This window comes from Rhinolophus hipposideros (genome assembly GCF_964194185.1).
Source record: "Rhinolophus hipposideros genome assembly, chromosome: 13".
NCBI lineage: Eukaryota > Metazoa > Chordata > Mammalia > Chiroptera > Rhinolophidae > Rhinolophus > Rhinolophus hipposideros.
The window spans coordinates 53,787,929-53,815,805 of record NC_138059.1 but is presented as its reverse complement, the minus strand read 5'-3'; the positions used below and the strand labels follow the sequence as shown (position 1 = coordinate 53,815,805).

The 27,877-nt window shown below is 36.4% G+C and overlaps 2 protein-coding genes across 2 annotated transcripts; both read left to right on the top strand.

Annotated features, from left to right (window-relative positions):
• Positions 1–1,711: 1,711 nt before the first annotated feature.
• On the top strand, positions 1,712–27,877 carry LOC308507035 (short-chain dehydrogenase/reductase family 16C member 6-like; the record flags this gene model as incomplete). Its single annotated transcript, XM_081071278.1, has 6 exons — positions 1,712–2,032; positions 4,418–4,549; positions 12,090–12,189; positions 12,630–12,774; positions 26,357–26,482; positions 27,748–27,877. 6 exons carry the CDS (start codon positions 1,712–1,714, stop codon positions 27,875–27,877), a joined length of 954 nt encoding a protein of 317 aa, XP_080927404.1.
• LOC308507036 (ubiquitin-conjugating enzyme E2 variant 1-like) lies at positions 17,282–17,737 on the top strand (the record flags this gene model as incomplete). The annotated part of the gene is made up of 1 exon (XM_081071279.1): positions 17,282–17,737. The coding sequence occupies exon 1, from the start codon at positions 17,294–17,296 to the stop codon at positions 17,735–17,737; it is 444 nt and encodes a 147-aa protein (XP_080927405.1). The 5' UTR covers positions 17,282–17,293.

The window sequence follows — 27,877 nt, the reverse complement described above, 5'->3', positions numbered from 1 at the left end:
TTAATAGATGATATCATTTCTTTTCATAATAACAATACAATACATGTTGCCAGGATTGTGCCTAAGCCAGAAAAGTTTATATAAGCTTGGAGAAGAAAGTGAATTTTCTTTAGCTTGATGTCTTTCCTGATTGTAAACTTCAAATGTGCATTGACTCATAGTGAACATTAAGATAAATGGAAGTCCCTAAAATACTTTTAGGCATGTGGTTAATATTCTTAATAAATCCAAATGAGTTAATGGAAGAGATCTGTGATGCCCTTACTCCTTGCTCTGTCCTAAAGGCAGGCTTCCCAGGATTTTTCTTTCCTCCCCAAATCCACATATTTATAATAGTGTTCTGGCAATAACACTCTTTTAATATCATTTCAGTGGGAATTTCTAGCAAGTCAGGGCTAATAGCAAGACAAAGGTAGCCTGGATCCCTCAGCGTCCTCTTTTGGGAGTTTGGGATACCTCAAAATTAATTCCTGACTTAACATGAAATAGATGTAAGACAAAGATAATTCTTTTTACCAGATTCAGCTTTATTCCCCTCTTTTTACTATATTTCTTAGCATTTGACAGCTTGAACAACGAAGTCATTGTGTGGATTCAAATTCCATCTTCACTTTTATTAACTGTGTGACCATGGGATAGTTTGCTTTACCTCTTAGTAACTCTGTTCTCCTAACTGCAAAATAGGGCAACTCTTGCAAGAGTTAAATGCATGTGGAGCACTTAGAACTTCTTGGTTTATAGGAAGATTTCATATGTATTGATGCATTATTATTATTATTATTATTATTATTATTATTATTGTGATACTAGTGGTTATTTCCTCAAGCAGCGGTGGTCTGTTTTAAACTGGGTTTTGTAGATATCCCCGTCTAATTTCCACATGAAATGATTGTGTAAGGATGTTCAAGTGTAACAGAATATGATTATCAAAAATCAAGGATGTGTCACCAGAAATGAAAAATGCTCCATTGTTTTTTTTAATGGTGGGTTTGGGAAAAATATACATTAGCTCCAAGAAAAGCCTATTCTAATGGAAAAGGCTTGGACTACAATGCAGGAAACCTCTGTCCTTAAACTTAATGTTGCTTATTTTATTAGTGACCTTGAATAAAGCTACTCAATCTTTTTTATCTCATGTCCTCACTATAAAATAATAACTATACCTGCTTTGCTTTCTCAGAGGGATTGTGTAAGGATCAGGTGAAAATGTATAAAGGTTTTTATTGTAATGATGTTATTTTACAATATTGACCAACTGCCTAATAAAAAGCAAATTTCTCTTAGATATGAGATCATCAAGTGAGTTCGTATAGTAGAAACATCACTGGACTGAGAATCCAGTCTTGGTTTACTAGTGACATTAATGTTGGGTAAGTCAAGACTCAAAGATCTGTGTCTTTAATTATAAAGCTGCCCTAGTAATCTGTGAGATCACAGATTACTACCTACAGGTAAGAAAGTGCCCTGTGAATTGGAAAGATTCTTGTTAACATAAAATATTTTCATAGTCATTATTTACCTAATTTAAAAATTCAATGATTTTAGAAGCTGTTGCTAAAATACATATTTTGGAGAATTAATGTTTCAAGGGTAAATACCGTTGTACTAACTACTTCATGTGTATTGCAATTGTGATAATCTAATGAATTTATCATGAAGTTACCTTTTTTTTTTTTTTTTACCAGGACAATCTTTTCTTCAGTGAATCAACATGGATGTGATTTTGGATACCTCCATATTTTTGGGAAAATTTCTATATTATTTTCTAGAATCTTTAGTTTACAAGATAATTCCCAAGAGAAAAAAGGATGTTGCTGGAGAGATTGTACTTATAACCGGAGCTGGAAGTGGACTTGGGAGGCTAATGGCCATCAAATTTGCCAGCCTGGGAGCTATTTTAGTTCTATGGGACATAAATGAAGAAAGCAATATGGAAACGTGTAGACTGGCCAAAGAAAAGGGTGGTGTGAAAGTATTTGCCTATAAATGTGACTGTAGCAACAGGCAAGAGGTCTACAGAGTTGCTGATCGGGTAAGTTGATTGGTGTCCATCTTAGCTTCCATGCCCAAGAAAAATATTGCATCTAGTATGATCTTTTACAAAGAGAGGAAAAAAGGTTGTCATAGACTTCCCCCAAGATCTCCGTATGTCTCTTGCTTGATTCTGCATGTCAGATATCTGACTTTGTAGCCTCCACAAAGGGGTATAGAATAAAACAGTGGAAGTGGAAATCTGATGAGGCTTCTGAGTTGTTGCCCAACTGCTTTTCTCAGAGACTCATTAACCATCAGGAGTCAGCAGAAACAAGGACTAGTCCTGGCTCTATTGCTCATTAGATGTGCAATTTTTATTTATTTATTTATTTATTTATTTATTTATTTATTTATTAGCTTCAGGTGCACAAAACAATGTAATAGTTAGACATTTACACCCCTCACAAAGTGATAACCTTCCTCCCCCAATCTACTACCCCTCTGACATCGTATATAGCTGTTATAATTCCATTGTCTCTATTCCCTATGTTGTACTCCACATCCTGTGACTATATATATATTAAATTATAGTTGACATTCAGTATTATTCAGTTTCAGCTTCAGGTGTACATTGCAGTGGTCAGGCCTCTACACCATCCATGAAGTGGTCTCCGTAATAAGACAAGTGTCCATCTGACACGCTACAAACTCCTTACAACATTATTGATTATATTCCCCAAACTGTCTTTCGTATCCCCATGGCAATCTTGTGGTAACCAATTTGTGCGTTCTAATCCCCTTACCTTCTCCCTTGTCCCTACCCCACCCCCATCTAGCAACCTTGTTTTTCCTCTATATCTGAAACTGTTTCTGATTAGTTTGTTCATGTATTCTACTCTTTAGATTCCACATATAAGTGAGAACATATGGTATTTGTCTTTTTCCATCTGACTTATTTCACTTAGCATAATGGTCTCTAGGTCCATCCATATCGTTGCAAATGGTTAAGATTTCATTCTTCTTTATGGCCAAGTAATACTCCATTGTAGTTACCTATCCTCTCTAGGTCTTGGACAGGATGACAGCAACCAAGGTTTTTCTTAAATATTCAAGAATGTCTTACATCAAAGATTCCAACTCTTTCTCAGGCCTACATTTCTCCCTCACAATTGGTCTAAGATGGAGCACTTGCACATGCTGATTCCCTCCTCAAGCCAATGGGATGTCTCTCTTTAAAAGTTAGCCTCTCCTGGGTATCTTCCTCTGCCTTGCATCTCCCAAAAGTAGTCTAATCCCTCAGCCCAACCTCAGCTCAGCAATATTAATCATTTCTGCCATAGCTTGTTCGACTTGACTACATCAGGAGCAATATTTACCTACTATGTCCCAATCATATTATCTGGAAAGCTCAACACAAAGAAGTATGTGATCCAGAACTAGAAAATCAAATCAAGGCAGGAAGGGCTTCCTGTTCAGGAAGAGATGGCTGCATCAGCACAAAAGATCTAGTTAAGGGCAAAAATAAAAAAGGTATTCAAATTATTTAAACATGCAAAGGTATTCAAATCATTTAAACATGCATCATGCTTTGCTCTTGGGTCCAATTTGTCGATGTTGCCTACAAAGCCATGATTTGAGATCAAATGGTGAAAAAAAGGAAAACAGTCCCTGCAGTGTTTCCTGGAGCACACTTTCCTTCGAGTAAGGCTGGTGGTAGATCGTGAATTATGCAAGCAGGCGAGGTAGGCAATGCAGAGGGAAAGGGGAAGAAAATTGCTGTAGCACAGCTGTGGACCTCAGGGAAACATCAGCCTCGGACAGGAATTAGATCTAGGGAGGTCTTTTGGACAGAAGTGCACAAGCTCACAGAGGTCTCTGGGCAGTGGGCCAAACACATCTGTGTTTGGGATGTCTTTGTGCCAAGCACTGGCCAGGTTCCAGGGGGATAGGATGTGCTCCTGCTACCCAATTCACAGAAGAGTCAGGAAGAAGGCACTAACAGAAGTGTAAGCCTCACCAGGCTGAGGGAAGACCTAACTGTCATCTGAAGGAAGACATCTGGAGGCATACAGAAAGACACCACACATACAACACCCGTGGCATTAGCAACAGGCAGGAAAGGCTTAGTAGCATAACAGAAATAGGAGATAGAGAAAACAGTTGCAATATTAGGTCATCTCCACACACACACACACACACACACACACACACACACACACACACACGATTCTTTAAGCAAAACTGGCAAATCACAGTGGTTTTTAATATAATTAGATCATAAAGTTACTTTAAAATTGTTGGTTTTCTATGTGCAAAAACAAACAAATTTCTGGTTTTGAAGAAATTCCCTGAATAAAATGAGGGAAAAAACGATGACCTGGAAAAATAAATATTAAAGTGTACCACCCCCAAATGAATTAATGTTTGCCTCATTTCTGTCCAGGTTAAAAAAGAAGTCGGTGACGTGACCCTCCTCATTAACAATGCTGGAATTGTGACGGGAAAGCTGTTTCTCAAAACTCCAGATGACATGGTGGAAAGCTCATTTCTTATAAATGCCTTGTCTCATTTCTGGGTAAATCTTCATTCTTTTTCATTTTCTTTTCTTGATGAGAATGAAAACTCCATGTATTTCTGTAAACAACTGTTCAGCCATTTATCTGTAAATATATCCTTTGTGAGTTTCCCATTGATAGGCTAATGACCTCTCACTTTGTCCAGGTTTCACCTTGCCACGGGCTCAGGCTAGTTCTTACCCTCTTCCAAACTCTCAGGGTAGGGCCCTCCCCTCCACCCTCTCTAGTTTGGTCCCAAGACATGCTAAGCTATTCAGAAATCTTCCTACCAAAATACAAACAGAATGTGACAGCCATTTCTTTTTGTATAAACAAAAGAAATTTAATTTTTTCATGAGTGAAAGAGGAGCTTGTGCAGAAAGAAAGTGACTATTTTTAGAGTGGTGGTTTATTATGTCCATGCATGACTGGGCATCATAGCAAAGGAAATAAGCTAAAACTGTGGCTAGGCACTGCTCTAAGTTTTTTCCTCTACATGACAGCCATGGTACCATTTTCATTCTCATTTTGCACATAAGGAAACTGAGGCTCAAAAGGTTTAAATGGCTTACCACAGTCCTGCAACTGCTAAGTGATAGCCCAAGCTTACAGAAGGGAGAAGCAAGAGAGAAGGGAAGGACTTTTACATAAGAAGGAGAATTAGTAAATTTATAGCTCAGGGGTGACTTCCTTTAGGACTATAGTGTCTAGACCAGCACTGTTGTGTAGAATTGTGATAAAAATGTTCTTTTTCTGTGCTTCCCAATATGGTAGCCACTAGTCACCCATGACCATTGAACACTTGAAGTATGGTTGGTGGGACTGAGGAACTAAACTCTTAATTTTACGTAATGTAATTCATTTAAATGCATATTTAAATAATCATATATATGTCTAGAGGCTACCATCTACAACAAGGCAATTCTGGAAGATGAATACTAGGAGGCTGAAGGAGACTTGTGTTACCAAGGGAGTTTCCACCAAGAGGGCTTCTACTTGATGCTATGATAAAAATGAACAGGTACCAGCAGGGTCAGGGTATGCAGGAAGCACAGGTGCCTGGAAATGGACTTTAGGAGCCATGGGGAAGGGAGAGAGAGGCAGGGCTTCAGTCCTCTGTGGCTCCAAGGATAGGCCCTTAGAATGGTTTGCTTTAGGTTTCCCAAGCTCCTTGTTTCTATACCTACTCTCTGAAGTCCTCAGAACTATTTCCTTGATCTTGTTTCCTGCTCACTGCAAAGCCCTATGGGAGACGAACAAATCTTTTTCAACAAATATTTAGTGAACACCTACCACAGTGCTTGACACACAATCGGTGTTCCATAAATATTTGCGAAAATCCCTGATTTCTTTCCCTCTCTCACCCCACCTCAAAACTTCTTTGAGGAAGGGAAAACACTACCTTGGCAAATAAAGCTAGGGGCACCCATATCTAATCACACCACAAATTTAGAAGTCATCCTTGATTCTTCCATTGCCCTAATGCCAACATCCTTGGCTCTCCCTACAAAACATACTCAAGCGCACTCATTTCTTTCCTTCTTTGCTGCTAGCCCTGGTCCAAGACATTGTTACCTCTTGTCAGCAGTGCAACATGGCCTTCCATCCTCAACGCTGGTGTCTTCTCACCTGTCTTCAGACAGGAACAAAGTGATTGTTAACCAAATTATCTCACTTCATGCTCAAAAATGTTCAGAGCATTCCAAATGCACTTGGAATAACATACAGTTACCTATCAAGGCCTGTAAGCACCTACATGATGTGGCAATAGCCTCCTTCATCTGTCTCCCACCTCTCACTTTCTCTACTTTCTGCTCACTTTCTATACTCCAAGGATTCTGAGAAGACCCCATGGAATATAAAGCTCTTTCCGATATGAGGGCCTTTACACAAGCTGTTCTTTCTGACAAGAATATTCTTTCCCCTGCCTCTTATGTGGTGGTTCCTTCTCATCCTTCAGGCCTCATGAAGTCTCTTAACTTGTACCTTGATATTGTGTGTTCTGATCTGTTTGGCTTGATTCATTTACATAGTTGCAGTAAAGGGTATTAATAAACACACATAGCCTTCTTGTTGAATGTCAACAAATTTTGAGAGATGAAGCTAAGCAACCACTAAAACCAGAGAATAAACTTCCATCTGAAAATTATAGAAGGTAGAAGGAATCTTCATTCGCCTCCCAAAGATTTTATTTCTATTTTTTTTAATGCTCTTATTAGCTCATGTATTCCAAGGCTACAGAACCAAAACCAAAAAATGTCTCCACCAAGTTTTGCCAGTAGTATTTCTAATTATGACAGATTTCATTTTTCTTGAGGTACCTCAATCCTGCCAAGGTTGCTGGCCTGCCAGGAAATGACCTTCCTTAATACCTATAAAGCTGGGAGGGCCCCTGCAAGCCACAGAACAGTTATCAGTCCAGCTTCCTGGAAAGGCAACTTAGCAGGCATTTGTTCCACATATGAACTCTAACTACTATATCCCTAAAATGTGGTCTTGTCATATATGATTAAATGAAACATAGTCTTATATATGACACACCTGTGCTCTGGTTGCACTAACAATCTCTTTAATTATATCCTGGTAAGAATAAGGCCTGATTCTTATTGAACCTATAAAAATGAGTACATGGCCATGAAAGAGGAAGGATCTCAGTAAGTCATTGTAATAGAATCTGCTTATTGCCCTAAGTAGATTGTGGACAGGAAAATTAATATATTTCATGTTATCTATAAAAATGGCTTGATTATTTATGGATTTATGGCAGTTAGGATAAGTCAATGTCTTTCCATATATTTGTCTAAGCTTAACCCTTTATGAAGATACTCATCTGAAATCCAAGTTCAGAACAAGAATCACCACCATCCTCACATTCCCTGAGGATTTGTTAGTTTATAATCTACACTAGGATTCCCCATAAGATACTTTTCTAGAATTTTGAAAGTAATGGTTGGAATGAGGTACCTTGCAGAGTGTTTCATTGCAGCTTGCATAAGTATAGCTTCCCTAATTGAAGATTAGAAATAGATCACAAAGGAAAAAGCCTTCTTCATATGCCCATAAGAAAATAGAACACTGAGCACATTTAAATTTCCCTCATTGATTCCATAATCCAGCCGTATATAATTATTGCTGTTCTGCTGGATCCTGGTCAGAGTCTGCTTTCATACTGTCAACTGCTTCTGGTCTAAAGAGACCCTGGTGGGGCCTATGGAAGATCCTCTCACAGTGGCGCTGTCCCCTCACACAGGAAGGCTTGCACCAACCAGCTGACTGCCTGGCACCGTCCTTTCCAGTGTAACTTTTAGAGTGTCCTGTTGTGCTCTGTCTTCCACAGGCACAGTTTCTGGTGTCGCACCCGATCCTTCAGACATGATGAGGGGAGCCCATAAACTTCTTGGTGAGGACATATCTGAATGGATTAGATTAATTTATTTCAGTAACTAGAATTATCAATTGGTGAAAGTAGAATCCTCTGATAGAAGTGTAATACATAACTATTTCAAACAGATCTGGTTAATCATTACAATGAGAGCTCTGACAAATCCCTAAAGCCCTTCTCTCCACCCTAGCAAGTGTACAATTTCAGATGGAATGTATTTGTGTTAATAAATTTACACGGGAAGGTTGACTTTCTCTTTTTACCTGACAACTTTCCCCACATTTCCTCAGGACAGTTCCTAAAACAGGACTCAGCTAATGAAGAAATGTGGTACATACCAAAAATACCTCATTGTTCCTAACATCTCTGTTGCTACCGATTGCCATGTCATGATTTCAGCTAAGGGAACAGGCCTTGGGTACTTTGGTCACCTAAAAAGTGCCAAAGATAACTTTGAATGCAATGATAACCTCCACAGTTTTATTTTCTGAACAAAAACATAGCTGAATGATTGTATGGGATAACTTAATAGCTAGAGTGACAATACAAGTAGTTTCTTTTTTAAATAAACCTTACAGAAATTAATAGTATAGTTAATAAGAGACCTAAGAGCTTTAAGATATGACAAATTTTTGTCCTTTGTTTTAACAATTCAATAGCATGACAAAAATTAGCTTAAGGGTTCAGAATATTCTGACAAGAATCTCCACTCTCTGAGCAGATTATACAAAAGTAAAGAATAGCCTTTTAATACCAATTGTTTAAGCCAGACTGAATATTCCAAAGCTAATTTTAAGCTCCCAAATCCTTAATCTTTATCATATATACATTTATTTTGCTTGTTAATTGTAATATGCATTAATATACATATGATCTGAAACATAAAAATATACATATAGCTATATAATATCATGTTTAGCTTTCAACTATAATGTTAAAATATAATTAACTTTGTCATCATATTACAAGATATAGCATATGCCACACTGAACTTACCTTCTCAATTCAAGTTTTACAAAAACATGTCAAAACTGTGTTAGTTGACTCCATACCTTCGCACTATGACCTTTATTTTTTTGGGGGGGAGGGGGGGAAGACAGTGTGTACTTCCAGGACTTTTTTCCAAGTCAAGTTGTTGTCCTTTCAATCTTAGTTGTGGAGGGTGCCGTTCAGCTTCAAGTTGTTGTCCTTTCATTCTTAGTTGTGGAGGGCGCAGCTCAGCTCCAGGTCCAGTTGCCGTCTTCTAGTTGCAGGGGGTGGAGCCCACCATCCCTTGCGGGACTCGAGGAATCAAACTGGCAACCTTGTGGTTGAGAGCCCACTGGCCCATGTGGGAATCGAACAGGCAGCCTTCGGAGTTAGGAGCATGGAGCTCTAACTGCCTGAGCCACCGGGCCAGCCCCAACCTTTAATTTTTTAAAAAACTTTGTGGTTAACCAAAGATTTCTCATAAATTTACCCAACTTGATATTATCCTAAAGTCTTCAAGTCATTTACGTGGACACTCAGAGTAGCATAATCACTGAAGATATTAAAACGTTCTCAAAAAGATGACATCAAATAATTGTAAAAGAGTGCAAGTGGAGTAACTAAGTGCAAACAATTGGCAGAATTGTCTGAAGTTCAAAAATGTCAATACTTTTTTAAACAATAAATTCATCATTTGTTGTAATTCAATTTCACTAAACACATATTGCAATCTTCATAACCTGAAATATTTTGTGGAAAAAATGATAACTTATTTGACCCATAACCAGTGTGAAAAAATTTAGGAAGTTCATTAATTAGGCTTTTCCTGAGAAAAACCAAGTCTTACACCAAATTCAATAAAATAAAATCAAGCAAATCTGATGCTTTTTTTGTATTATATCTCACAGGTGATAGAATCAGAGAAAATAGCTGTTTATAAAACAAGTCTCATTAGTTTACAGATTTACCTGGATTATGAGTAATGTGTAAACCTGAATCGATATATAATTCTCTATTAAGTTCCCTGGTTAAAAATGAGTTTAAAAAGTTTCATTAATACATTTTTGATGACTACTTGCTCACCGAACACTTATTTGCATTCCTTTTTCTTCCCTTTAATGGTGAATATCTACGTAGTAAGAACAAATGATGGGTTTTTATGATAAATTCATCTTATACAGTGTCCTTAAAATCCCATCTTACATAGAGCTATAAACACACAGACCGTCGAAATGCCTAGTCACTTTTTCTCTGGGAAGGAAAATTTTCTCAGTTGGACACAGAAAACTGGTAGCAACTTTAGCCTTCGTTCAAAAGCAAATACAAATACAGATACATTTGGAGAAAAATTTAAAAACCAACCCTGGTGGAGAAACACGAACAAAACTGAACTCCTGCAAGTGATTAGATCCCTGTGAGTAGATAACTGCCCCTAATCATTTTAAATTTCACTAGTGTTCAACCATATGACAGACTGCTATAGGCCACTACTTTCTCTCCCTTTCATCTAGGGAGTTTCATTGCCTCAACCCACAAAATTCCTTATCAAAAGTGACACTGACACATACCTTCAATCCCATTACTCAGCTTCACCTTCTTGAAAGTTGATAAACTTCCAGACACCCATAATGACGCTGCAGCTAGATCTCCATAGAGAGGTTTCCAGTCCCTAAAAAAGTCTCATCAGGTCTACCAGATGATTGCCCTGAGGATGCCCTCTGGGGCCCAGGCTAAATTTTTCACACAGTTGTTCTGAAAGACAATGACCAGCTCTTGCCATTTCTAACTAGCCTGCAGTTAGAAATGACTCATGTAACAATAGTTTTTAATTTTTGAAAAACACAGATGTCATCACCATAAGAGACAGACATATAAAATGCTACTCCACTTGAACATGAAATGTCAGAAGAGACCCATTGTCCATATCTAAGCAGAAACTCATCAGTCCATTCAGTAGTTCTGGAACAAGGTTAGTGACACCAAAATGATCTCAAAAGTAACAGTGACATTTTTTGATCCAGTAGCTTCTCTCTGACTTACTGGTCCTTGTAAGTAAGCACATCTCAGCAGACTCTCCAAAACTCTTAACACAAATTTCTGACTTTGTTAAAATCGTAAATCTCATAGAAATAGATGGTGAGTATTGTCTGCCAAGGTTTCATCTCATTTTTGGGAGAACCAGCCAAATAACACAGCTGATAAACTGATGATATGAGGGATTTGGATTTGTATAGTCAATAAAAGAGAATGCTGAAATAAGATCACTAAATTCTTACGTCTGGTATTATTTTTTCTAGTAAACAAAAAAAAATTACACCTATTAGTTTTCTACATGTTAACCTCTAATTTAACAGGATTGGGAAATATCTGGGTCCTTATAATTAGTGAAACACAGTTACATTGCCAAGATAGTTAGATAAATCTCAGGCAAAATTATTTAAAAATCCTCTAGTACTTGAAAGTCACACAATCATCTCTTTGTCTTATTTCCAAGTTATGGATTATTATTTCTGAGTAGAGGTGAGATAAAAGAGCCCAGTATCAGGAGAAAAGAGAATGGAAAAGTTCCCTGAGGGAACCTAATCAGCACAGCAGTAAGAGAATCGTGACTTTTTCAAGGCATGGGAACTTAGAACACTGAATTAATATTTTACTTGAGGATGAATAAGTGAATTTTATCAAAATAGTTAAAAACTAAGTCATGGTAGACAATTCCAAAACACTTTATTTCCCAGAGTGTGTTTTCCTTGTATTGAAATTCACCTTTCCTTGATCAGTTTTTCCTACTCTGCCAATCTATTGGTGTGAGAAGGAACTTTGTTTTTGGTAAAGCCAGGAAGGTGAACATAATTAAATTTTAATACAAATTGCTGAAAACTGCAAGGAAAAACTCAGCATACTAGAAAAACTAAATTTTAAATATTTTTTAGCAAGCTATAAATGTTGATTTAATTCAATTGGTACAGTTAATTTAAAAGAAAAAACAAGTCAAATAGTATTTCTTATAGATTAATATATAATAAATTTGAAGATCCTTGAGAATAGTGACTACATGGTACCAGTGATTATTTTGTACTGCCACAGATTTTAACACATCATAAGTGTTAAATAACTATTTATTAAATGAAACTAAAATTCATCAAATACTTACTGAGCAAATAAAATAGCAAATGAATGATATATTGACACAGTGTATTTATATCTCCCAGACTTGTAAGGCCTTTCTTCCTGCCATGATGAAAGCTAACCATGGTCATTTGGTCTGTATTTCAAGTGTAGCAGGACAAATTGGTATTAATGGACTAACAGGTGAGTACTTTACTGCCATGTGCCTTTACATTTTCAACCCATGATACCCAGAAATTAGGACTCTTCCAAGGTATAGAAACATTTCCTGCAACAAGGGGAAATCTCTGGTATATTTGGCTCTATTTTTAACACCAGCATGCCTTTCCGTTTCCTTATTTAAAATGGTAGTGGTAAGAGGAGATATTCTCTTTTTAAAAAACAAAGAGAAGAATGTACCTCTGGTTCATTAGTCTCCTTGGGTTAAAAGAAACTGAAATAATTTCCATCTTGTTGTTGAGTATATAATGTGGAGATATAGGAGTAGAGTGGCCACAAAAATGACTTTACTGGTGATGCTTCTATGCTCAATAGATCAGAGAAAAGGGAATTTCAATTTTCAAAATAATTCCAAAAATTAACTTGTCAAATTCTATTACTAACAGTTTTTCACTTTGTTTCAGATTATTGTTCAAGCAAATTTGCAGCTTTTGGCTTTGCTGAGTCTCTCTTCCTTGAATTAAAACTGGTACAGAAAAGTAAAATTAAAACCACCATTGTTTGTCCATATTTCATCAAAACTGGGATGTTTGATGGTGCTACAACCAAGTAAGTGAATTCTTATAGTAATCTTTGCTCTTATAATAATCTTCCAATATATGTCAATTGTCATATTTTTGTTTTGAAGTTTTGAAATGTGGACAGTAAAACAAAAGAAATAATTTGAATGCCTAATTTAGTAAAAGAAAAATATTCAATATGTATTAAGTTAATTAATTTATTCAATTATGGATAATAATATGGTTATAAAGTTTATGGTATGGTGAAAACTTAAACCTAAATTGCTAATCAGAATATTACAATATAACAGAAACATGTAGTGAGAAGTTATTAAAATATTTAGCATTGTAGTATTGAAAAGATTATTTCCTTCCTAATAAGTATACTGAAGTAAAAAATAATCCAAAAGATAAAATATTTTGTAAGATTGATTTATATATGTGGAGAAGTATTGGGGGAGGTATTTTGATATAAAGGTTACATTTGGCAGAACAGTCCAGAAGAGGATGCAAATGAAGTATGGGGGCTTTTACACAAAGGAGACAATCAATAGACTATATTGAAAAGTATAAATATGATTTAGCCCTTACTATTGCTAAAAAGGGGACGGATATGATACAAATGACATGAATCAGCAATATTTGTAGGAAAGAGGTAGCCAACAAACAGGATGACTAGAAAGCAATAAGGCTATTTAGAGTCTAGTGAAACTATAAATTAAACAGAAAGTGCTAAAACAGGAGGTGAAAAGTTGACAGAATATAGAGGGAGAATATCTCTTACAAAGAGACATCTATTTAGCTGGTCAAAATTAGCAAAGACAATCATTCAAAATCTTTGAAGATTGATCAAAGGCATGCAACAGATTGAGAAGTATTATTCAAGAAAATCTATGGACATTTAGTAAGAACACTGGGAGCCAATGGCACTGGGGCTAGGGACTGCACCTATCCACCCACAGTTCTGCCTTGTAGAATAACTGTTTCAGTGGGCTTGGCAACCAAGTAGCAGTATCCATCTTCCCCAGCTCCCTGGTGTAAAAGAGCTATTCGGGTTAGTTTGATAGCAAGTGAACATCTGAAGATCCCATTTTCTGTGGAAGGCCGATATTGAGTGGATAGACTCAGCCAGACAATATTTGTCCCTCCACCCCCAATTCCCACTAGGTAGGAAAGATCTGGGGAGAGGCTATTGGTGAAGAGAGCAATTCCTATTTGCAGAACAGCTCTTTATTGTTGGAGAGCCACACGAGTAATTTTAGTAGTCAAATGGCTACTGAACTCTCCTATCTTCTTAAGGTAGAAGACTTAATTTAGGAAGATTCACCAGACAGTAAATATTGGCAGATCCCTACCTTCAATGCTCTGCATTGTGGAAAATCCACACAGCAGCCGGGTGGTGACACTACTTCCTGCCAACCCTCAGATCCTGCTCAATAGGGATAATTCAGTGAAGAGTGAGTTTCTCATCATATACAACTCCTGTTTCATAACACAAAGGTTCTGCCAGGCAAGGGTCAAAGTCAGCCCCACAGACTGGGATCTCTCTGTCTCTGCTATGGGACCTAACTTCAAGTGCATAAGACCAAAAGTCAGAGCATTATCAAGAAAATAGTGCGACCAGCTAGCAAATTGTAGAGGTTAAGAGCTGGGTGTGATACAAATAGAAGCAGACAAGCTAGAAACCTAAGAAAAAGAAACAGTCAAAAATTGCCTGGCTAAAATCACAGTTATACCTAACAGTCAGGAAGAATTGTATTTATGCCCAAGATGGCATCTTCCAAGGAATGACACCCAAAGCTACACATTGCAGGAGAGATAGACTTGAACTAGTCCAGTCACATCACTAAATAAATAAACAAGCAAACAACTCTAACAACAAGCCCTATGGAAGACTATTATTCAGAGTTGCTACAGTATTATCTAAAATGTCTACTCTTTAACAAAAAAAAAAGTATAAGATACGCAAAGACACAGGGAAGTGTGCCATACATAGGAAAAAATGTAGCAATGGAAATTACTTTGAAGGGGACCCAGACGTTGGATATAGCAGAGAAACTTCAAAGCAGCTATCATCAGCACATTCAAAGATCTAAAGGAATCCATATTTTTAAAATGGCAAAAATCATATGACAATGTTTTATCAACTATAAATAGATCGTTAGAAGTTATTTGTGGAATAAAAAAGAACCAAATGTAAATTTGACAGTGGAAAAGAAACAATGTAAATTTGAGACGGGAAAAGAAAAACAACTGAAAAGTGAACAGAGACTAAGAGAAATTTGGGACACCATTATTCATATCACATGAACGGGAGACTAACAGAAAGAAATGAGTGAAAGAACAAAAAATATATATTCAAAGAAATAATGGCTGGAAACTTCCCAAATTTAATGGGAAAAAATTAGTTTATATGTTCAGGAAGCTAACTTTACTCCAACTAGGATAAACATAAGGGGTAAATACTCAGACACAATGTATATTCAAAATGTTGAAAAATGAAAACAAAAAGTAAATCTTGAAGAGGAAAAATGACTCATTATGTACAGGGAGTCCAAATACAATTAATAGCTGATTTCTCAAAAGAAGCAATAAAAGCCAAAAAAATGATATATTCTAATATATTCTAAGTGCTGAAAGAAAAAAAATTGTCAACGAGAATCTTATATCCAGCAAAACTGTGTTTCAAAAAATTAAGGCAAAACAAGTAAAAAATGAAGTCAAAAATTAAGGGAAAACAAAAACTGCAAGAATTTGCTGCTAGCATTTCACCGTAGAAGAAATACTACAAGGGCCGGCTCGGTGGCTTAGGTGGTTGGAGCTCTGTGCTCCTAACTCCGAAGGCTGCCGGTTCAATTCCCAAATGGGCTAGTAGGCTCTCAACCACAAGGTTGCCGGTTCAACTCCTCAAGTCCCGCAAGGGATGATGGGCTCCGCCCCCTGCAAAGATTGAACACAACACCTTGCTGGAGCTGAGCTGCCTCCCAGATGGCTCAGTTGGTTGGAGTGCAGGCTGTCAACCACAAGGTTGCCAGTTCGATTCTTCGAGTCCCACAAGGGATGGTGGGCTGCACTCCCTGCAACCAGCAACAGCAAATGTACCTGGAGCTGAGCTGCGCCCTCCACACTAAGACTGAAAGGACAACTTGAACGGCACCCTCCACAATTAAGACTGAAGGGACAACTTGACTTGGAAAAAAGTCCTGGAAGTACATACTGTTCCCCAATAAAGTTCTGTTCCCCATACCCAATAAACTCTTTTAAAAAAAAAGAAAAGAAATACTACAAGAAATTCTTCAGGCTGAAAGTAAGTGACACTAGAGAATAATTTGAATCCACATGAAGAAAAACAAAGAGTGCCAGTAAAGGTAATAAAGTAGGTAATTTTAAAAAGATAGCATAAATGCATATTTCTTCTCTTTTTTGACTGATTTTAAAATCGAATATATAAACAATATGGACATAATAGTATTATTAGGCCTATATCATATAGAAATGTAATCTTTTTAACAATATGATCACAAAGGAAAAGGTGGGGACAAAACTGTAATGGAGTAAGGAAATGACACCAGATGGTAACTGAAATCCACAGGAAGACATAAAGAGAATCAAAAATGGAGAAGATTCGTATAACAAAGCCTATAAATATAAAGGGTGCCAAAAAATGTATACACATTTTAAGAAAGGAAAAAAATTATTAAAGTTGTAATACTCAATATACCCTAATAACAAAACATGAATACAAATCACATTTGACTTCTGCAATTACAAGGGATGCTCAAATGGTTACCATCAGCATCCAGGCACCTCCGATTATGACAAACTACTGCTTCTGCAACATTGACTAACGTGTCCACTTGTATACATTTTTTTGACACCCCGGTATATACTTTTTCTCCTTTCTTCTCTCAGCTTCTTTAAAACATAAACTTTATAAAGTAATAATTACAACAATGTATGGTTGGGTTTATAACATATATACATAATATGTATAAGAGTAACACAAAAGTGGGAGAGATAATATAGCTAGTAGCAAAGAAGTAAAGTAAACACAATAAAGTTTTTTGTGTCTCACTGGTATTTAAGAAGTATAAATCTGAAGTAGATTCTGATAGGTTATTTATGCTGTAGAAAAACCTCTAAGAAAATAACTCAAAAAGTATCGTTTAAAAATCATTAAAGGATGTCCTATGATCAAGAGGGCATAGAACACTAAAACACTATGAACTAAGTAGACAAAATAGACACCTACAGAACATTCCACCTAACAACAGTAGAATTCACCTTCTTCCCACATACACATACAATATTCTCCAGGACAGACTATATGCCAGGACATAAAACAACCATCAACAAACTTGAAAGGAATGAAATTGTACAAAGCATGTTCTCTGACCAAAATGTGATGAAATTGGAAATCAACACCAGAAGAAATTTTGAGATTTATAAATATGTGGAAATACAAGATGGCAAAACTTATGGGATGCAGCTAAAGCAGTGCTTAGAAGGAAATTTATAGCTGTAAATGACTACATTAAAAAAAGAAGGAGGAGCGACAGCGACGCAAGATGGCAGCCACCACGGGCTCGGGAGTAAAAGTCCCTCGCAATTTCCGACTGTTGGAAGAACTCGAAGAAGGCCAAAAAGGAGTAGGAGATGGCACAGTTAGCTGGGGTCTAGAAGATGACGAAGACATGACACTTACAAGATGGACAGGGATGATAATTGGGCCTCCAAGAACAATTTATGAAAACCAAATATATAGCCTTAAAATAGAATGTGGACCTAAATACCCAGAAGCACCCCCCTTTGTAAGATTTGTAACAAAAATTAATATGAATGGAGTTAATAGTTCTAATGGAGTGGTGGACTCAAGAGCCATATCAGTGCTAGCAAAATGGCAGAATTCATATAGCATCAAAGTTGTCCTGCAAGAGCTTCGGCGCCTAATGATGTCTAAAGAAAATATGAAACTCCCTCAGCCACCTGAAGGACAGTGTTACAGCAATTAATCAAAAAGAAAAACCACAGGCCCTCCCACTATCCCCATTCAATTTAAGCAGTCTTCATTTTCCACAGTAGTAAATTTTCTAGCTACGTCTTGTAGACCTCAAAGTACTGGAAAGGAAGCTCCCATTGAAAGGCAGTTGTTTATCTTAAAATACTGTAAATGATACTAATTTTTGTTCATTTGAAACATATAAGTTGTGCTATAACAAATCATCCTGTCAAGTGTAACCACTGTCCACATAGTTGAACTTCTGGGATCAAGAAATTATATTTAAATTGATTCCCATCGTAACCGGTGGGGTACGTCTAACTCAACTGTGAAAAGACACATCACACAATCACCTTGCTGCTCATGACATGGCCTAGGGTCTCTGCCTTCTCCACCTTCCCCTCCCCCTGCCTCCCTCCCGCCCTCCAGCTTGGGGTGGCTTGTTAGAGTAGATGTGAAGGTTTCAGGTAACAGCCTGTGGAACTACTGCTGGGTGTGTGGGGGTGCTTCGTGTGCACCCTTGGTTTCTTTTTTTAAGTCTTAAATGATGCCCTCCCCTCCAAGCCATCATCTTTTCCCCAATCTCTACCATCACCCTTGGCCGAAGCATAGATTGTAACCCCTTCTGCTCCCCTCCGAAATTGGCCTTTGGTGAGGAATTCAGGGCTTTCCCTATATCTTCTCCCCCCCCACCTTTATGTTGAGGGGTGCTGCTTTCTCCTTCCTCTGCCTCCTCAACTCCCTTTTTGCACCTTCACCACCCGAAACTTCCTATGACACTCCCTTGCTTTGGCCAGAAGCCATCACCATCAGGTAAGGTTGGAAAGAGTCTCTGACCTCTCTCATTTAGTTTTGGAACCACATTCATTTGCTCTCCGCCAGCCTAGGAAATGAATACTGGGTCCTCAGCCCTGCCATCCTCTGCTGTCATCATCAGCTGAGGCGTTTTTTTAAGCTCAGGTTTTGATAAGGTGAAAACAGTCAGCAGGGTTACTCAGACCTGCCAGCTCTCAAAGTCCTTGGTAGTTAAGCTTGGAGAAAGGCCACAGAAGACACTTGTAAGCACATATGATCCCTCTGAATGAGTTGTTTTCTTTTCCTGTAATTGCTTTTGCTTTTAAAAATTAAAGTTTTAAACAGGGCTCTCATTTGGTCACCTTTGCAATCCATTTGGGTCTAGTTTGGAATCTGACAACTGGAACAAAAAGAACCTTGAATTCGGTGCACACTTTGGTTTTGGTGCTGCTGCTCCTCACGGTTCTCAGCAGGGATTCACAAAGAGCTCGGTGTGCAAGGCAGATCCCCGAAGGTGGCGGGCTTTGACTTCCTGGCAAATGGCTGCGTTTTTCCACTCTTTCTGTTCAGGACCACTACATGCTGAGAAGTGGATGCGTACCGAAATAAAAGCAATTCATTGTGTTCCAAAAAAGAAAAGAAAAGAAGGAAAACCTTGAATTAGTAACTAATATTCCACCTTAATAAACTATAAAATATAAAACCATATTAAATCCAAAGCAAGCAGAAATAATAAAATTTGTAGCAGAAATAAATGAACTAGAGAATAAGAAACTAAAGAAAGTCAATGAAACCAAAAGTTCGTTCTTTGAAAAGATCAACAAAATTAATGAAATTTTAGATTGACTTACCAAAGAAAGAGAAAAGAGAGAAGATTCAAAGCACTAAAATCAGGAATAAAAAAAGGGTCATCACTTCTGACAGAAAGAAAAAAAACATCTTAAGAAAATACAAAGTACAACCACATGAAAACAAATTAGATAACTCAGATGAAATAGACAAATTCCTAAAGAGATAAAAACTCACAAACCAGACAAGAGGAAATAAAAAATACCAAATTGAGTTAAATAAGAGATTGAATTAGTAATCTAAAAAACTTTCCACAGGGAAAATCCCAGGTCAAGATGGCTTCACTAGTGAATTCTATCAAACATTTAAATAAGAATTAATACCAAACTTTCAAAAACTCTTCCAAAAATAAAAAAAGAACTTAACACTTCCCAATTCACTTCCCAATTCACTCTATGATGCTACTATCACCTTGATACTAAAAATCAAACAGACATCACGTGAAAATAAAACCTAAAGATCAATGCCCCTTATGAATATAAATACAAATATCCTCAACAAATTACTAGAAACTGAATCCAGCAACATATAATAATGATAATACACCATAACCAAGTGGAATTTATCCTGAGAAAGCAAGGTTGGGTTAACATGAAAATAATTTAATGTAACACATCACATCAATAAAGGATAAATGCTACATGATCACCTCAATAAACACAGAAAAGGCATATGACAATCTAACACTTTCATGACAAAAACACCCCCAAAAAAGCCGGAATAGAGGGAACTTCTACAACCTGACAAGCAGCATCCAAAAAAAAATAAAAATAAAAAACCTACAGCTAACATCATGCTTAGTAATGAAAGACTGAATGTTTTTACCCTAAGATCAAGAACAAGACAAGGATGTCTGTTTTCAACACTTTGATTCAATTCCTGTTTAACAGGACAATTGGGCAAGAATGTGAAAAAAATAGGTATCCAGATTAGAAAGGAAGAAGTAAAACTACCTTTATTCTCAGGTGACATGATCTTGTATTTATAGAATATCCTAAGGAATACATACATGTACAGGGAAATCATTAGATCAAAGAAATAAATTACACAAGGTTGCAAGAAATATATAAGATCAATATCCAAAAGAATAATTTTCTTTCTGTATACTTGCTACATACAATCTAAAAAATGAAATTAACAAAATAATTCCATCCACAATAGCATCAAAAATAATAAAATACTTAGTAATAAATTTAACAAGAAAGGTACAAAACATACTCTGAGAGTTACAAAACATCTTTGAAAGATATTAAAGAAGACTTAAATAAATGGAAATATATCTCACATTCATAGATTGGAAGACTTACTGTCATTAAGATGCCAATACTCTCCAAATTAATCTACAAATACAATGGAATTACTATCAGAATCCCAGCTGCCTTTTTTGCAGGAATGGATGAGCTGATTCTAAAACTTATTTGTAAATGTAAGGGATCCAAAAAAGCTAAAACCATCTTGACAAAGAAGAAAGTTGGAGTGAATCAGACTTCCCAATATCAAAACTTACCACATAGCTACACTAATCAAGATAGTGTGATACTGGGCTAAGGATATATAGATGAATGGAATAGAATTGAGAGTCTAGAAATAAACCATTATAATCATGCTCAATTGATTTTCAATAAAGATGCCAGAACAATTCAATGAGGAAATAATAGTCTTTTTTAAAAAATGTTTCTGAGACAACTGGACAGCCAGATACGAAAGAGTAAAGTTTGATCCCTACTTCCCACCATATAGAAAAATTAACCCAGAATATATCACAGACCTATAGGTAAGAGATAAAACCAAAAAACAAAACAAAAACAAACAAACAAACAAAAAAAAACAGTGCAAATCTTTGTGACCTTGGATTAGACAATAATTTATTAGCTGTGACAACAAAATACAAGAAACAACAGGTTAAGTAAATTGAACTTCATCAAAACTTAAAAATTTGTGCTTCAAAGGACATGAAGAAAGTGAAAATACAATTCACAGAATTATAGAAAATTTTTGCAATTCATATGGCTGATAAGGAACCTGTATCCAGAATGTACTAGGGGGTCTTTACAACTCAACAATAAAAAGACAAACAACCCAATTTAAAAATTGGCAAAAGATCTAAGTAGACATTTCTCCAAAGAAGACATACAAATAATCAATATACCCATTAAAAAATGTTCAACATCATTAGTCATTAGGGAAATTTAAATCAAAGCCATAATGAAAAACCATTTCATACTCACTACGATGGCTATACTCAAATAGACCCATAATAAGTGTTGATGAGAATATGAAGAAATTGGAATCCTCATATAGTGCTGGCGGGGTTGTAAAATGGTGTAGCTACTTTGGAAAACAGTTGGACAGTTCCTCAAAAATATAGAGTGTTACCATATTTCCATTCCTAGATCTATATATCCAAGAGAAATGAAAACAGATGCCCACACAAAAACTTGTACACAAATGTTCATAGCAGCATTCTTCATAATATTAAAAAAGTGGAAATAACTCAAATGTCCATCAATTGATGAATGGATAAACAAATGTGGTATAACCATACAAGGAAGTATTATTCAGCCATAACAAAGAATGAAGTACTACTAAAAGTAGAACACTCACACATTGCTGGTGGGATTGTAAATTGGTACAGGTGCTTTGGGAAATAGTTTGACAGTTCTTCAGATGTTACGCATGGAGTTATCACATGGCCCAGCAATTCCACTCCTAGGTATATACCCAGGAGAAATGAAAACATACATGCTTACAAAAACTTATATGCAAATGTTCATACCACATTATTCATAACAGCAAAAAAGTGGAAACAATCCAAATGTCCAAAAACTAATGAATGGATAACCAATATGTGGCATATCCATACAGCGAACTATTACATGTGATGCAATAATGCCTCAAAAATCAATGAAAGTATCTGTGAGAAGCAATTGACTATGTGGAATTTATAATATTTTTTTACTTATAAATCATATGTGTATGGTGTAGGATAGGGGTCCAGTTTCATTCTCTTCATGAGACTGTCCAGTTTTCCCAACACTATTTATTGCAGAAACTATCCTTTTCTCATTGTATATTTTTGGCACCTTTGTTGTAAATTAATTGACCATATACATACAGGTTTATTTATAGATTCTCTATTCCACTGATTTTTGTTTGTTTTTATGCAAGAACTATACGGTTTTGACTACTATAGCTTTGTAATATAGTTTGAAATCATAAAGTGTGGTGCCTCCAGCTTTATTCTTCTTTTTCAAGATTGCTTTGGTTATTTGGTGTCTTTTGTGGTTCCATACAAATTTTAGGATTCTTTGTTCTATTTCTGTGAAAAATGCCATTTGCAATTTTGATAGGGATTACACTGAGTCTATAACTGGCTTTGGGTAATATGGACATTTTAACAATATTAATTCTTCCAATCCATGAGCACAGAATATCTTTCCATATACTTGTGTCTTCTTTGATTTCTTTCATCACTATCTTATTGTTTTCAGTGTACCAATCTTTCACTTCCTTGGATAAATTTATTCCTAGGTAGTTTATTCTTTTTAATGCAATTATAAATAGGATTGTTTTCTTAGTTTCTCTGTCTGATAGTTTGTTGTTAAGAGTATAGAAATATAACTGATTTTTGTATATTGATTTTGTATCCTGCAAATTTACTGAATTTATTAGTTCCAACAATTTTCTGATGGAGTCTTTAGGGTTTTCTCTATATAATATCATGTCATCTGCAAATGGAAACAGTTTTACTTACTTCTTCCTTTCCAATTTGGATATATTTTATTTATTTTTCTTGCCCAATTGTTCTAGCAAGGATTTCCATTGCTATGTTGACTAAATGTGGCAAGAGTGGGCATTGTTGTCTTGTTCTAATCTTAGAGTATGATATTAGGTGTGGGCTTGTCATATATGGCCTTTATTATGTTGAGGTAAGTTCCCTGTTTAAAATTTCTTTAACTTACTTCTTTGTTTCTAACATTATTACTAAAATAACAATACTAGTAAGAATTGATAGTGATTAAGTTCTATAAAATAAAAAAAGTTTTATGAGGGAGATAAGGGGTATATAATTTAAAATGGGGTGGGGTGGTCAGTGGTAGGTTCTCAGAGGAAGTGACATAGAAACTGAGACCTGAAAGATAAGGAGGAATTAACCAGGTAAAGAGCAAAAGGGGATGGACCTAGAGAATATTATGCTAAGTGACAAAAGTCTAACTGAGAAAGACAAATAGCATATGATCTCACTTATATGTGGAATCTAAAGAACAGAATGGACAAACAAAACAGAAATAGACTCAGAGATATAGGAAGAAAAAAATACTGATGGTTGCTAGATGGGAGGGGGTTGGGAATGGAAGAAAGGGTAAAGGGATTAGAAAGTACAAATTAGTAGTCATAATATAGTCACGAGGCTATGAAATACAGTTTGGAGAATACAATAAATAATATTGTAAAGTTTATGTAGGCTGCAGATGGGCACTGGAATTATCAGGGAGAACACTTTATGGACCGTGTAGACCACTGAGCTATACACCAGAAGCTGAAGTTGAATAATATTGAATGTCAACTATAATTAAATATATACTTATATATATAATTAAAAAAATATATATATATATATATATATATACACACACACCCTCATAGGATATGGAGTATAGCATAGGGAATATAGTCAATTACCATCGTAACAGCTATATACTATGTCAGAGGGGTAGTAGATTGGGAGGGTTATCACTTTGTGAGGGGTGTAAATATCTAACTATTTTTGTACACCTGAAACTAATACAAAAAAAAAAAAAGAGCAGTGGGAAGAGCATCTAAGTATCCTGTATAAAGCTCCTGAGATCAGAAAGAACCAGAAGTACTTAAGAACCTGAAAGAAGACCACTGTGTCTGAGTAGAATGAGCAAACTGGAGAGTAAAGTCAGATGAAGTTAGAAACTATACACACTTTTTTCTTTTCCAGGGAACTACTCATTTACCTGAAAATAAAAGGCCTTTCAAAGTAAGAGGCTACAAGCATTTATTTGATATCAAAAAATATTCGGGGAAAGCACTGATTCAGTCAGAAATCCAAATAGTGCTCTAATTAAGAGGCAAATGCAAGAGATATTTATAAGAAAGGGAAGGGGAACAATTACATCAATAAAAAGAAGACATTTCTATTTGTGCAGATAACATAGTGATGTTTATTCTAAAGAATGTTTTCAATTTTCAGTCCAGTAGTCATATTTGCTTTCTTGTTAACTTTGCAAACAGTTCTTCGAGACATAAAGCTGTTTTATGCCTAGTCCAAATGTTACATTGTCCTGTTTTAACATTCCAAAAGTTTGAGGCAAAAGACATGCATGGTAGGTCTCCTGGGATGGCAGCTCTAGCTCCATTTTAAAGTGGCTCCATTTATTATTTTTTTACAATTGTTTATCATTTGACAGCACACCACTGTTTATTATACTCTTCCACTTTTGTTTCATTGAAATTCTTCATAATAAATATTTTTTAAATATAATAATAAATCCATATGAACTGAAGGAATAGCCATAAAGGAAAAATGTGGTAGGAAGTTCTGGAATTAAGTACATAAGAAAATATATCTGGTCAGAGAGGATAACTGGGAAGGACAGGAAAAGTTTAAATGATGAAGACCAAATGAGACATTTGCATTTGCTAAGAAACTTTTTCTGACAACTCAGCATAACATTAGCCTTTCCAGAATGGTAAAGATGAAAGCTAAATTGTAAAGACTACAGAATAAATGTGACCAACCAAGGGGAGATGGCATGGTAGCCAAAAAAGGCAGTGATCTTAAATGATGGCCTTTGTAAACTTGGAGTCCCTATGTATATAAAAGCTAAAAACAAAGTCTCCAGGAAAAATCAAGTCAGTAATCCTAAAATGGTAGGGGGTGAATAAAACAATGATGTATATAGATAATATCTTTCCAGCCTTATTGAACTATAATAGATATATAACATTGTGTAAGTTTAAGATGTATGTATTGATGCATATATATACTGCAATATATTACCACCATAACTTAGCTAATACCTCCATCCTATCACATAATTGCCATTTCTTTTTTTAAAAAATTTTATTGGGGAAGGGGAACAGGACTTTGTTGGGGAACAGTGTGTACTTCTGGGATTTTTCCAAGTCAAGTTGTTGTCCTTTCAATCTTAGTTGTGGAGGGCACAGCTCAGCTCCAGGTCCAGTTGCCTTTGTTAGCTGCAGGGGGCGCAGCCCACCATCCCTTGCCGGAGTTGAGTCGAACTGGCAACCTTGTGGTAGAGAGCCCACGCTCCAAACAACTGAGCCATCTGGGAGCTCAGCGGCAGCTCAGCGGCAGCTCAGCTCAAGCTGCCTGTTCAATCTTAGTTGCAGGGGGCGGAGCCCACCATCCCGTGTGGGATTCCAAGAGTTGAACAAGCAACCTTGTGGTTGAGAGCCCAATGGCCCATGTGGAAATTGAACTGGCAGCCTTCGGAGTTAGGAGCACGGAGCTTCAACCGCCTGAGCCACCGGGCCGGCCCCCAAACATCTAATTCTGCTTACTATTTAACAATGGTCTGCCTAAAATAAAGACATATTACACATGCTCAAGATATTATTTTGGTAAAATTTTATTTTTTGCAAGTTTGCTTTGTAATAGTACACACTTACTTGATGTTTGAGGTGGAGGGAAGACAAATGAAAAAAAAAAAAAATCTAAAAGCAGTTCCTTCCATATGTCCAGACCATCACATAGCAGAAAATCAGTAAAGGCAGGGAGTTCACTCTAGGAAATAAAATGTATTAGCACTGTCCCAATATTGGTCATAAGAGAAAATACAAGGCAGTTCTTAATATTTGCATTCTGTTTGGATATTTATAACTATTAACTCCATATCTGAAAGTTAATGATTAGTGTTCATGATGACAACAAAAAATACCAGTCTGGGGGGAAAAAAAGTACCACTCTGACAATGTAACTTTCTTTTTATTCCAGGTATCCATTTCTGTTGCCTATACTGGAGCAGGAGTATGTGGCCCAGAAAATTTTAAATGCTATTTTAGAGGAACAACTTTACTTAGTAATGCCCAAATTTATGTATTTTGCATTGCTCCTTAAACAGTAAGTTAATAATGACCTCTCTATCATTTTGGTTAATTGTGAATAAATTGTCCCATCACTGTTACCTCTTTTGCCAGAAAGTAATTTCATATATTTTTTTTAAATGGTAAAAGGAAGAACTTCAATAGCACAAGGACAATTTACTAGACTCCAGCTAGCTGTGTCTTGGTTTTTCCAGACACTAAGAAAATTAGGCCTCCCAGAGCACAAATTATTTACGTCAAGAGAAATAGTTATTGTTGTTATTATTAATATTATTGGCGAACTCTTTTAGTTTGACTAATCTAAAATTCTATTTTGAAAAATAGAGGGGGAAAAACAGTGTGTTGCCAGAAAAATTAAAAAGTTACTTGTCAGGTCAAAAACACAACCAGTGATTCACTATTATAAAATTATGTTATTAATAAATCTAGTACTTTCTTTACTATTTATACCTTATTCAACATACTTTCTGCCATGTTGGGTTTATTCATGCATTCACTGGACATGTGTGCACACAAGAAGTTCTAAGATGGCACTTTCTATTCATCCTGGCTTAAGAGCTGCCCTAAGCATCTGCATCAAGTCCTTGATGTCCCATCCCATCACAACTGTCCCTGCCTTTTGTAGTACTCATTACACCTACGAATGTTTGTATAACATCTTGTCTTCCTTGCTAGATTGCATGCTCCAGGAGGAAAGGGCACACTTTCTGCACTGTTGCTGGCTATATGCTCCAGAATTAGTACAGTACCTAACACAGAATATGCGCACCATAAATATTGGCTAAGTTAAGTTAGGTTGAGCAGAACTGAGCTGATCTAAGCAGAACTAAGCTAAAGGTACAGTTCCTCCATCTTCACGGAACTAGAGCAATGGTTCTCAACCTCAGGTATACATTGGAGTCACCTGGGGAACATTTAACACTGATGCCTGGGCCCGCTCCTGAGAAATTCTGCTTTAGTCGGTCTGGTTTTCTTTCTCGTTTTTGCTACCATTTGTTAGCCCAGTAAATAAGGATGTACATAGTCTTTCCACAGAATTCAGTGTGTATAATATATGGATAAGTTGTGGCCCGAGCATTGGAATTTTTCCAAGCTCCCTGGATGTCCGATGGCACACAGTGTAGGTGACACAGCATTTCTTTGTTCATCCCTCTCATTTAGTGACATGTGCACGGCATGAATCAGGGCATCACACTTTGTGTACTTGGAAAGCAATGTTTGCAAAGAAGTCTCTTTGACTCCTCTTAAAGTATTATGATTTTTTCCTCTGCTTTTCTCTAGAATGTTATCTCCAAACATGATGATTGCCCTTGCTGAGTACCTTGGAGTGGATACTTGCATGGCTTCTTTCCGAGGAAGACAGAAAACAAATGAAATTGAGACTGAAACTAAGGAGGAATACAAAAGCTGA